General features: G+C 41.9%; 1 protein-coding gene across 4 annotated transcripts in view; it reads left to right on the top strand.

Annotated features, from left to right (window-relative positions):
- The window catches only part of ZFP90 (ZFP90 zinc finger protein), a 94,673-nt gene extending 82,510 nt beyond the window's left edge, over positions 1-12,163 (top strand). For 2 of the 4 annotated variants that reach the window (XM_027618865.2, XM_027618864.2), the window contains exons 3-5: positions 3,668-3,794; positions 4,134-4,229; positions 7,980-12,163. In XM_027618865.2, the coding sequence (XP_027474666.1) occupies positions 3,761-3,794; positions 4,134-4,229; positions 7,980-9,628 (1,779 nt within the window). In that variant the 5' untranslated portion in view covers positions 3,668-3,760 and the 3' untranslated portion in view covers positions 9,629-12,163. Of the gene's footprint in view, positions 1-3,643; positions 3,795-4,133; positions 4,230-7,979 lie in introns of all 4 variants that reach the window. The other 2 variants (XM_027618863.2, XM_027618866.2) reach the window with 2 other exon arrangements.
- The last annotated feature ends 389 nt before the right edge of the window (positions 12,164-12,552 follow it).

The raw sequence follows: 12,552 nt of genomic DNA, 5'->3' as shown, positions 1-12,552 counted from the left end.
TCCTGTTGGAGATTTTTAAGCAAAGAAGTGACTTGATCCGACAGGTTTTAATATGATCACTCTGGTTGATATATGGAAGACAGACCTGGGAGCAGGGCATGAGTAGAAAAGGAGAGAGACAAGTTAGGAGGTTGTAGCCATGGTCAGGTAAGAGGTGATGGTGGCCTGGTTTGTAACATGGTCAAAGGTTTGAATTTTAGAAAACTGACTCCGATTGTGGGTAGGAAAGAGAGAGTTGGTGGGACCAAGAGTAGAACAGAAGCCAGTTGTTGTCCTGTTGAGGCAAGAAATGACATTTGTTTAACTTGGACTAGACATTTGTTTACTGGTCAGCACATTCTTTACCATGAGTGCAGTCTGTTTGGGGAAGCGGAAGAAAATCAGGAGGCCTTGTATGAAATATGGGGAAACTGGGGGTGCCTGGCTGACTCAGTGAGAAGAGCATACAACTCTTGATCTCGGGGTCATGAGTTCGAGCCCCACGTTCGGTGTAGAGATTACTTAATTAAATAATAGGGCGGGGCGCCTGGGTGGCTCAGTCATTAGGTGTCTGGCTTTGGCTCAGGTCATGATCCCAGGGTCTTGGGATCTCCCAGGATCAAACCCCGCATCGGGCTCCCTGCTCAGCCGGAAGCCTGCTTCTCTCTCTCCCACAACCCCCCTTGTGTTCCCTCTCTCGCTGTGTTTCTGTCAAATAAATAAATAAAATCTTAAAAATAATAATAAGGGCGCCTGACTGGCTCAGTCAAGAGGAACATGTGACTTGATCTCAGGGTTGTGAGTTCAAGCCCCACGTTGGGTGTAGAGATTATTTAAATAAATAAATATTTTAAAATAATAATAATAATAGATAAGAGGGACCAGTTAGGCAAAGGAATCAAGGTTGGCTGACAGCCAAAGGGGCTGTATAAACATACAGGACACCGTAGGCAATGGGGAGAAAGTGTTACTTCTTACAACCTGACTTAAAATGTCTGCCTTGATCCAGCCCCTTTTTCCCAGCTGGCCATGCCCATCCTGAGCCCAGCCTCCCTTTTCAAGCTTGGTAATCCCTGGCTTGGATTCCCACTTTCTTCTCCCATTCAGATGGTACTTCCTCTTCAGGCCCAGTACATAGCCTGCCTTAAGCTTCTCTTCTTTCCCCTCATTTTCCCTCCTTTGAATGCCTGTGGCTCCTCCCTTTACTACGGATCATCTTATATTGTGCTGTAATGAATAACACATTTTAAAATAAACTGGAACCTACTCAAGGAGTGCAGTGTTTTTCATTTGCATTTTTCTTTCTGCCACGGTGCATCTGGTAAAGCCAGGCCCCTAGTAAATATCTAGTGTCATCTTACCTGGCACAGTCAGATCCCTGATCTCTGTCAGAAAAATCTCCCACGTTCCAACACGGAGCCGGTGTTGTGTGTGGATGTGGCCATGTTCCTCACTCAATAGGAGAAGGTGCCACTCCTGTCTTCTCTAAAATTCAAATCTCTGTTAGGAAACCACACAGTGTTTAGTGTGAATCACACACTTGTTGGACACCGGTGTTTCCAAGTTAAAGAAAAATCGGTATAGTCTCTGCCCTCATAATGCTTACTATCTAACTAGGAAGACAAGTATTAAATAGATTATTAGGTTTAGTTGAATAATCATAGGTGTACAAAATGGCTTAAAGCACATGATACAGGGATTGACCTTCCAATGGGGGATCAAAAGACTTCACTGAAGATCTGTTAACCAGCACCCAAAATGTGGAATGGAATTAGCAAGGGAAAGACAGGTGGGAAGGTGGGGAGAGAATGACACCCTCCAGGAAATTGAAATAACTCTAGTTGAGCTATAGCTAAAGCCCACAGGGAGAAGGACACAAAATAGGGCTGAAACTTCCATGTAACCTTCTCTCACTGCTCCAGTGAATTCAGCTCTGCCCTCAGTGTCTTTTCACACTAATCGTCTTTACCATATTTTACTGTGTACATTTTTGAGATTGAAATCCAACCAGGAGCAAAGGAAATATTTCAGTTAGGACATGGTGACAGGTGTCTCATAGCTTAAGAAGGCCTAGTAAGACAAGACAAAAATCAGTCCATGAGTATTGGAACTGATGGAGAGGCATGGGGGATGTTAGCCAGCCTAGGTTCAGTGGGGTGGTAAGGAAGAAATGATTGGGGGGGGTAAGAATCGAGAAAAGACCTTGACATAGCAATTCCAATCCTAACTAGCTATATTTACACAAAGGTGTCATTGCAGTAATGTTTGTAGCAGCAAAATACTGAAAATAATCCAATTGTCTACTAACAGGGACTGGTCCATTTATTCATTCACCAAGCATTTTTTTAAAGATTTTACTTATCTGAGAGAGAGAGCGAGAGCGTTAGAACATGAGTGGGTTGGAGGGGCAGAGGGAGAGGGAGAAGCAGGTTCCCCGCTGAGCAGGGAACCTGACGTGGGGCTCAATCCCAGGACCCCAGGATCGTGATATGAGCCAAAGGCAGATGCTTAACCGACTGAGCCACCCAGGCTCAGCCTAGGCCCCTCACCAAGCATTTTTTAAGCATCCACTCTGTGCTGGGCATATAACTGATCAAGATAGATAATGTCCCTGTTCTCGTGGAGCTCATGGTGGCAGAGGTGGAGGGGTAGGGGACAGAGAAGTGAACAAGCTAATCTCAAATTATTTTTAGAAGTACAGGTGTCCTTTTTACCTGAATCTGTTTGGTTCCTGAGTTCAAGTGGCAGGGATTTGGGCACTGAGTGATAACCTGTGCTTGGAGGAATATTAACATGGTTATGTGATGGAGAGTAAATTGGAGGGGAGGTGCTAAGACAACTTTCCTGAGGGGGTGTGCTCGAGATGAGACCGGAATAACTAGAAACTAGTTTCCAACCATGTGGGGATCCTAAGGGAAGAGGGAGTAACAAGTATAAAGGCCCCAGGGTAGGAACAAGCTAGATGTATTCAGGGATCATCAAGGGCAGCCTAGCTAGAATCCAGTAAGTGGTGGGGATATCTGAATCTTATCCTTAGTGCAATGGATATTGTAAACCAGCAATGCCGTTGGTTTTAGGCAATGAATATGTTATGATACAGCTGTTTATGGCGTACTATGAAGCAATTCAAAGGATAAGGTAAAATTATTTGTACCCCTATGGGAAGATCTCCAAGACATAGTTAAATGCAAAAAGCAAGTTGTAGAGCAGTATGGTAATTCACAAAACAAGACTCTGTGTATGCGTGAATGAAGCATGGAGTAGGGACTCTTGCATGTATGTACCAAACTGTTAACAGTATTTATTTCTAGGGAGCACAGTGGGATTGGTGAGGGGCTGAAGGAGGGCTGTTGCTTTTACTCCCCAGTATATTTGGATTTTGTAACAAAGGAAATGCATGGGCAGTGAGGAGTTGGTGATTGTGTGACAAGGCGTGGCTTTCCAGGAAAACACAATAGCTAAGTAGGGATACGGGATTGCAGAACATATTGCCCCTTGTGACTTTCCTGCCTGCCATACTGGATTCTTTACAAAATTATGTAAGTAACTACTGTATTTAACCCAACATTCCCCTCAGGATATCAAATGTGTGATCACCATTTCTGATGAGCCTACAGTATGTTCCCAGTATTTCCATGGGAACATTTGTGGTGTTGATCCCTAGTTGAACAGGAATGTGATCCTACAGGAATCAGTGACATTCAAAGATGTGGCTGTGGACTTCACTCAGGAAGAATGGCACCACGTGGACGCAGCTCAGAGGCGCTTGTACAGGGATGTGATGCTGGAGAACTATAGCCACCTGGTTTCTCTTGGTAAGGACCAAGTCAGTATCTTGCCTACTGGCAGGTTTTTCCTTTCTCAGGTGCTAAGGTTGTGGGGCTTGTAGATCAGGTGGCCGTGAGCAGGGTATGCACGGTTAGAGCTTGTTCTTCTCTTCGCGACTCAGCTTTACAGTTTTCTGAGCCTGCTTTTTAAGTAAAGTTCTTTCTTTTGCAGAACTGGAAATAGGTCATTTGATTGCATGACTCCTCAAGTTGCACTTTTTTTTTTCCTTCAGAGTTCCTGAAGATCCAGGACTAGTACTGACTTGTAGGAAGGGTCTTTGTGCACTTGCCCAAACAACCAAATCTTGTGTATTTACCCATGAGCAGGATATCAAGTTTCCAAGCCAGAGGTGATCTTCAAATTGGAACAAGGAGAAGAGCCGTGGATATCAGAGGGAGAAATCCAAAGACCTTTCTGTCCAGGTAAATGAGGAGGAGTCAGGCATGCAGGAATCAATGCAGACAGTGGCACAGCTGAGGGAGGGGGGGAGCACCTTCATATTGGTGCCTGGGGAGCTCCTAGACCTGCAGAGGAAACTAAACCATCTCCTGGGTGATACCTCTGTCTCCCTTCTGCAGTAGGATGTTCCTGCTGCTGACAGGTCTTAGAGGAAAATGTACCCCTTTGTCCTACACAGAATACCATTTCTCCCTATACTGTGATCCTATCGCTGGATTTTCTCCTCTGGTGTCCTCAGTCTCCCATCATGATTAGCAATCCCTTTTCTTACTCATTCAGACATTAATTGAACTCCCATGTCTTCTTGTTTTGTCTTGCTGCTTTTACGGTCGGTGGCCCCAGACTTGTAGAAGTACCCACGGCTTTGATTCTCCATCTTTTCATAACTTGATTTCAGACTTCTTTCCCTCACCACATTCCTACAACACCTGTCTGGGGAGGAGTACCATCTTCCTTCCATCCTATTTTCATGCCAGTTTGTTTCATTGCCTCTCCATGGCTCCTGGAGTATCCTTCTCTCCTGGTCTTCTGGCTTACTAAGTACTTCTTGGCTTTAGGTCTTTGACTTTGCTTGGTTTCCCCCCTAAGTGAATCTGCCTAAGGAGTCTGCTCTTCAGCTTCCTCCCCTTTCTTTCTGTATTACCACCTTCCAAGGGTGGTAGTTACAGCTCTTTATGCTGTGCTTTGGACTCAGAAATCATCCTTACTTGTACCCTGGTCACTTTCTTCCCATCTCACAGGACCCCTCCTTGTGGAAGTCCCATGCAGTTAAATACCTAAAATCTAAATTAATCATCTTTCATCCCCAGCCAGCACATTTTGCTACCTTGCCCATTACCCGTTTCTCCCCTTGCGCATTAGAAACCACTGGATCAGGGGCACCTGGGTGGCTCAGTCGTTGGGCATCTGCCTTCGGCTCAGGTCATGATCCCGGGGTCCTGGGATCAAGCCCCACGTCAGGCTCCCTGCTCTGTGGGAAGCCTGCTTCTCCCTCTCCTACTCCCCTTGCTTGTGTTCCCTCTCTTGCTGTCTCTCTCTCTGTCAAATAAATAAATAAAATCTTTAAAAAAAAAAAAAAGAAAGAAAGAAACCAGTGGATCTCTAATCCCTCAGTCCAAACACCCCAGTCAGTTTAGACCTTTTCATGCAATTCAGGTTATTTTCCTCCCAAATTAGGCCCCGTGAGGAGATTACTATAATTCCCAGTTGAAATTGCTCAGTCTTTTATAACCAATATTGGATTTTTAAGATCATAGCTTTTTTGAGATATAATTTACATACCATAAATTCGCCTTTTTTAAAGTGTACAGTTTAGGGGTTTTTCAGAGATTTACTGAGTTGTGCAGCCATCACCAGTATCTAACTACAGAACATTTTAACACCCAGAAAGAAACCCCATACTCATTAGCAGTTACTCTCCATTACCTGCTACCCCTGCACCCATTAATCTTTTTATCTCAGTGGATTACCATTTCTGGATATTTTATGTAAGTGGAGTCATATAATATGTAGCCTTTTGTGACTGGCTTCTTTCACTTAGCATATTTTCAGGGTTCATTCATGTTGTAGCATGTATTAGTACCTCCTTGCTTTTTATTGCTGAGTAATATGCCATTGTATGGACATACCACATTTTGTTTATCTGCTCATCACTTGGTGGACCATATTGGATTTTAATGCTTTATCTTCATAAACCACCTACCTCTGACAAAACCTTGCTGTTACTCCCTGTACCTCATTATAGGAAACAGATCCCCCTTGATTTAAAGGTCCCCTATTGTATCTTCCAGTATTCTCTTTCTGTTCCCACTAAAACAAGTTCCACTTGGGTTGAACTTCTTCTTAATGTTTTCTGTAAGTAGTGTACAGTTTCCCTAATTAGATAATACTTTCTACCTATCCAGAGCTGTCTATTCCTTAAGTTTAGGGTGTCTATTCAATCCATGAACATAATATGTATTTATATATTTATTTCTACCTTCCCTGATCACAAGTACCATTTATATCATCTTTTACTGTACAAGCTCAGATTTAAAATATACCATCTGATGGTTTTCCTTTTTTATCAAAAGATTCGCTCTTATTTCTAAGACTTCAAGCTCTTGGAGAAAGAGCCTATTATATATCTATGTATTCTATCTGTGTTATAGAGCACATAGAAAGTCAGGAATTACTTGATTGTTTTTTAATGTGATTGGGTAGAGAATTTTCTCATTCATTCATATCAACAAACATTTCTTGAATATCCCTCTGAGAAATATTCTAGAAGAAATACAAAGCATTTTCTGTCATTGGGAAATTAGAATTGAGTCTTGTTCCAGGGTAAGGAATTTTGAGGCTTAGGGCCCCTTGGTTGGTGGTTTTTTTCCCTCCTGACATTTTATTATGAATATTTTCAAATGTATGGAAAGTTGAAAAAATTATATAGTGAACACCATATTCCTACCACCAAGATTCTATAGTTGTTAAAATTTTATTATATGCTTTATCACATATTCTTCATCTATCCCATCATCTTTTTTTTTTTTTAATCTATACTTTTTGGTGCATTTCCAACTAAGTTGCCAACACATACATTTCACCCCTACACACTTCAGCATACATATCGTTAATCAAAGTTCAGTATTTATGGTTTTTTCAAGAAAAATGTACATACAGTAAGCTATACAACTCTTCTAAGTACCATCCAGTTGCTTTTGACAAGTGCATTCACCCATCTAATCCAAATTCATTTCAATATGGAACATTTCCATCACCCCAGAGCCCCCCTTCCCTTTAGTTTTTAAAAATTACCATTTTTAGAACCTAGAGACTGTCTGCTGTATTCTGAAATGAAACAGGGATTTAGAGATCAATTTATTAGGCTGAGTAAAATCCTTTTTTTTTTAAGATTTTATTTATTTATTTGAGAGAGAGAGAATAAGAGAGAGCACAAGAGGGGGGAGGGTCAGAGGGAGAAGCAGACTCCCTGCTAAGCAGGGAGCCCGATGCGGGACTCGATCCTGGGACTCCAGGATCATGACCTGAGCTGAAGGCAGTCGCTTAACCAACTGAGCCACCCAGGTGCCCTGAGTAAAATCCTTTTTGGTCGAGGTGATTAGAGTAGAACCAGAACTCAGACAGGCTAAAACCAGAGCCCTAATTATAAAGGCGATAATGATTTGCTTCCTGAAATATTACTTTATCTCAGTTTGTAAAGTATAGCCATTGGTCTCCAAGTATGTCAAAGAATGATTTCAGTCACGTCAGTGGCTGCGGATTTTCTCTATAGGGTTTGAAGATTTGGAGCCTCAGAGGTGACTTTAAAGAAATTGTGAAATGGCTGAATTAGGAAGACAGATTTTGGGATGATTTATAAAATGGACAGGAAGCATGGAGAGCAGTTATTAGGCTCTTAAAAGACAGACCATGATTGTATTCCATTTGTGTCTGTGCCTTACATTCTCATGCTCACTTATTCCCTTATATCCTAACCAGCCCTCCTGGAGGGGCTTCCTCATTCTAGACTTGCCATACACTCTGGCTCTGCAGTCTGCATTGTCACTTCTCTTTACTTTTCCTTTCCTTCATTTGGGTCTTCTCTCCAAACTACAGGACTAATTTCAAAACAGAATCACATATAGTTTATATTTCTTTCATTTCCCCATTCCTACTGTAGCAGTTTGTTTCAAGAGGAGGGAACAGGAGACTTTTGCCCTTTGGATTTTTTTCAGACTGGAAGACCAGGCCTGAAGCCAAATCATCACATCTGCAACAGAGCATATCTGCAGGATCCCGTAGCACAGATGGCCTTTCGCATGCCACATTTGAAAGCACTTGGGATGTTAGTAGCCAGTTAGAGAGACACCAGGAAACCTGGAAAAGATACCTGGGCCCAGATGCATCCAACCAGAAGAAAATAATCACACCAGAGGAAAATTTTCAGCAAAATAAATTTGGTGAAAATTCTAGATTGAACACAGTCCTGGTTACACAACTGAACATTCCTTCAAGGCCTACTGAATGTGATACACTTGGAAGCAATTTGGGACATAATTCAGATATAATTAATCAGAATAATATCCTTGCAAAAAAGAAACCTTATAAATGTGACAAATGTCGAAAAGCCTTTATTCATAGATCATCACTCACTAAACACGAGAAAACTCATAAAGGAGAAGGAGCTTTCCCCAATGGTACAGATCAGGGAATTTATCCTGGAAAGAAACACCATGAATGTACTGACTGTGGAAAAACCTTCCTCTGGAAGACACAACTTACTGAGCATCAGAGAATTCACACTGGGGAGAAGCCCTTTGAATGTAATGTGTGTGGGAAGGCCTTCAGGCATAGCTCTTCCCTTGGTCAGCATGAGAATGCTCACACGGGAGAGAAACCTTACCAGTGCAGTCTCTGTGGGAAAGCCTTCCAGCGCAGCTCCTCCCTTGTTCAGCACCAGAGAATTCACACTGGAGAGAAACCCTATCGATGCAATTTATGTGGGAGATCTTTTAGGCATGGCACATCCCTCACTCAGCATGAGGTCACACATAGTGGAGAGAAACCCTTCCAGTGTAAGGAATGTGGGAAAGCCTTCAGTCGATGTTCTTCCCTTGTCCAGCATGAAAGGACTCATACAGGAGAGAAACCTTTTGAATGTAGCATATGTGGGAGGGCTTTTGGTCAGAGTCCATCCCTTTATAAACATATGAGGATTCATAAGAGAGGCAAACCTTACCAAAGCAATAACTACAGCATAGATTTCAAGCACAGCCCATCTCTTACTCAAGATGAAAGCACTGTCACTGAAGTGAAATCCTATCATTGTCATGACTGTGGGGAAGACTTCAGTCACATTACTGACTTTACTGATCATCAGAGGATCCATACTGGACAGAACCCCTATGAATGTGAACAGAACTTTAGTCAACAACCTATTTCTCATCCTGGAGAGAAACCCTATCAGTGTAATGTATGTGGAAAAGCTTTCAAAAGGAGTACAAGCTTCATAGAACATCACAGAATTCATACTGGAGAAAAACCCTATGAATGTAATGAATGTGGAGAAGCCTTCAGTCGACGCTCATCACTTACTCAGCATGAGAGAACCCACACTGGAGAGAAACCCTATGAATGTATTGACTGTGGGAAAGCCTTCAGTCAAAGTTCATCCCTCATTCAGCATGAGAGAACTCATACTGGAGAAAAACCCTATGAATGTAATGAATGTGGGCGAGCCTTTCGAAAGAAAACAAATCTGCATGATCATCAGAGAATTCATACTGGAGAAAAACCCTATGCTTGTAAGGAATGTGGGAAAAACTTCAGTAGAAGTTCAGCACTAACTAAACACCAGAGAATTCATGCACGAAATAAACTGTAGAAGCCCTGAAATTAAGGAATGTGCAGAAAACTTTAGCTAAACTATTGTTCTTATTCAGTATCACAGGATTCTTACTAGAGAGGAAGCTTGAGAATGTAATGGGGTGTGTGTGTGTGTGTGTGTGTGGTGTGAAGAAAGCTCTATGCTAGTAGACAATGTTTTTTTTAATAAATAGGCACATTCTCAAATCTGATTACAGACTTTTATAAAAACAACTATAAACATCATATATAACCAATTGGAAATGATATGCTTATGTATTGGACTTTATAAAGCTTTTGAATATCTGTACGCAGGAGATCATCAACTTTGAACAGTTTGAGTTGTAACTCTGTGTTTACAGCCTTTTTTAATAAAACTCCTGCGGTAGTGACCAAAACTTATTTTAAAATTGCTTGACGACTGCATTCAACTGCAGCTCTTACATTAAATTCACCATGGAAACCAATTCCACCTCCCAGAATCAACCATTCAAAGAATGAGATCAGCTGGCCCAACCACTTCATTGTACAGATGAAGAAACCAAAAGCCAAAGATGTGAAGTGGTTTGCACAGTGTGATACAGCTTATGATGGCAAAGCTGGGTGGAGAAAGCAGGTCTCCTGGATCTTTGGCCCTGTGGTCTAGCACTGAAAAGGTATTTTGGAATTCAGAGGGCTTTAAAGTAAATTTTAAAATAAATCAGATGCACAAACTAATGAGCACTTGAGTTGGATACTCTAGGAATTCATAAAAGTATAAGAGGCAGCAAAATACAGAGGCAGATTTGTCACAGACTTAATCAGAAAAACTTGTTGGAAGCTTACATACCAAAATGTTAACAAAAACTGTGAATAGTTCAACTGCTGGTGACTTTTTTCCTTTTCCCAAGTGTAATATTTATACATTCAACTAACATATGTCAGTTTCATAGACCTGCTCAGTTCTCTTACTGTGCTTTTTATGACACTCCCATGAGAAAGCACTGCCCCGAGCTTCCTATATTGGATCAATGGGAAAACAGCACAAAACTAAAGAGGAAACATTTTCCCCAAGTTAATTTTACTGTGGAGAAGTATAAATGTAATTACCCATTGTCATAAAATCTATCTTTAAATCAGTTTAGAGAACCCATGTAATGACCCATTTTGTGTGCCAAGGAAATACTTCATCATAAAAAATTTAACTTTTTTGGTTATATGCTGCTCTTCCATCAGTAAAGCATGAGATAAGCATCAGTAGCCCACTCCAGTCCCTAATGTTCTCATGCCTACCATAGGCTATCCTAAAAGAATCCCAAAGGTGCCAACAGTGGAGATAAATTTGGAAGCAATAGGGACCTTTACTCCTTTCACACAAGAGCCTCTCCTCTCTGAAGATAAGTAAATTTTCCCACCCTGATGAATCATGGAGAGGAATGATATGGGTGATGTTGATGGTAAACCTTTCCTACTGTCTTCTTTACATGCCAAGTAGCAGGATCCATTATCCTTCTCTCATCCTAGACAACAGGAAGTAACTCTCAAATATTCTTCATAATTCTTTTTTTTTTTTAAAGAATTTATTTGAGAGAGAGAATGAGAGCACGAGAGGGAAGAGGGTCAGAGGGAGAAGTAGACTCCCTGCTGAGCTGGGAGCCCGATGTGGGACTCGATCCCAGGACTCCAGGATCATGACCTGAGCTGAAGGCAGTCACTTAACCAACTGAGCCACCCAGGCGCCCTTCTTCATAATTCTTTGCAGGAAAAATGTACATGGGGGCTAAAATGTGTGATGTCTAGCACAATGAGTCCATTACAAGTAGAACAAGATGGGAATCTGCCCTTCCAAGACTTTTTTTTTTTTTAAAGATTTATCTATTTGAGAGAGCGAGAAAGAGTACACGAGAGGGGGGAGGGTCAGAGGGAGAAGCAGGCTCCTCGCCGAGCAGGGAGCCCAATGCGGGACTCGATCCCGGGACTCCGGGATCATGACCCGAGCCGAAGGCAGTCGCTTAACCAACTGAGCCACCCAGGCATCCCTGCCCTTCCAAGACTTTAACTGTTCAAAAATATCTTGTTTGTGATGTTCCATGCTTAACACACACACGGTGCCAAGACCATGTGTTGTCTGATACATAGTTTGACAATGGGTCATTCTATACAGACCCCCCCCCCCTTCCACTGAGTGGCTACCATGCTTATCAGGAACTTGTTTGCTGCTGATTATTTGGGGATCCCCATAGTGGACTATTTGCAAGAATGACATAAATTGGAACCAGTTGAGTGCTATTCTACTTCAAAAGAAGTTTGTAAAGACTTAGTTCCAGAAGACTCAAAGAAAACCACTGGTTTGTTTGTGGAACTTGGCCTAGATCCAACCAATCTCTGAATCTCAGCACATCTGCTTTGACAAAGAAGGAGCCCAGAATGTCCGTGGTATCTGTGGTTGATTGAGCAGAGGATTCTCTAGTTCCAGCAACCAGGCACCATGCACTTAGGAACACCCAGCTTCCTAGGCCACATGAAATACATCCTTGTAACATCATTGTATTATTTCAATAAATAGCCTTCTTAGTTGAATGGGAGTCAGTTTGTCTTTTTCAGTTTTCAGAACTTGGCTAAGATTAAAGTATGGTGCATCCAGGAGGAGGGATTAACTGCTAAACTCATCACGGTCAGGTGAGTTAATAATAGCTACTGTTTATTCAATGCTTACCAATAGAAAGAAATCGTGTGAAATATTTCATAGCCATCATTTCATTTAATCCTTATACCTCCTTGTTCTAGGTCTTATGTTAGCTCTTGTCTTTGCCCAGCTTTTTTCTCCCTCTTTTTCTTGTAACATCTCTGCTGTACTGACCACAGGAACATAAGTCAATATCCCTGGGGCTTAGTGATAGTTCTAGGGGCAAGCATGTGACCTAGTTGAGCCAGAGTTCTTTGCTAGAAAATGTTCAAAATAGA

Source organism: Zalophus californianus, chromosome 17, assembly GCF_009762305.2.
Source record: "Zalophus californianus isolate mZalCal1 chromosome 17, mZalCal1.pri.v2, whole genome shotgun sequence".
In the NCBI taxonomy this organism is placed as follows: Eukaryota; Metazoa; Chordata; class Mammalia; order Carnivora; family Otariidae; genus Zalophus; species Zalophus californianus.
Note: the sequence above shows the minus strand (reverse complement) of the source record. Positions and strands in the feature narration are given on the sequence as shown.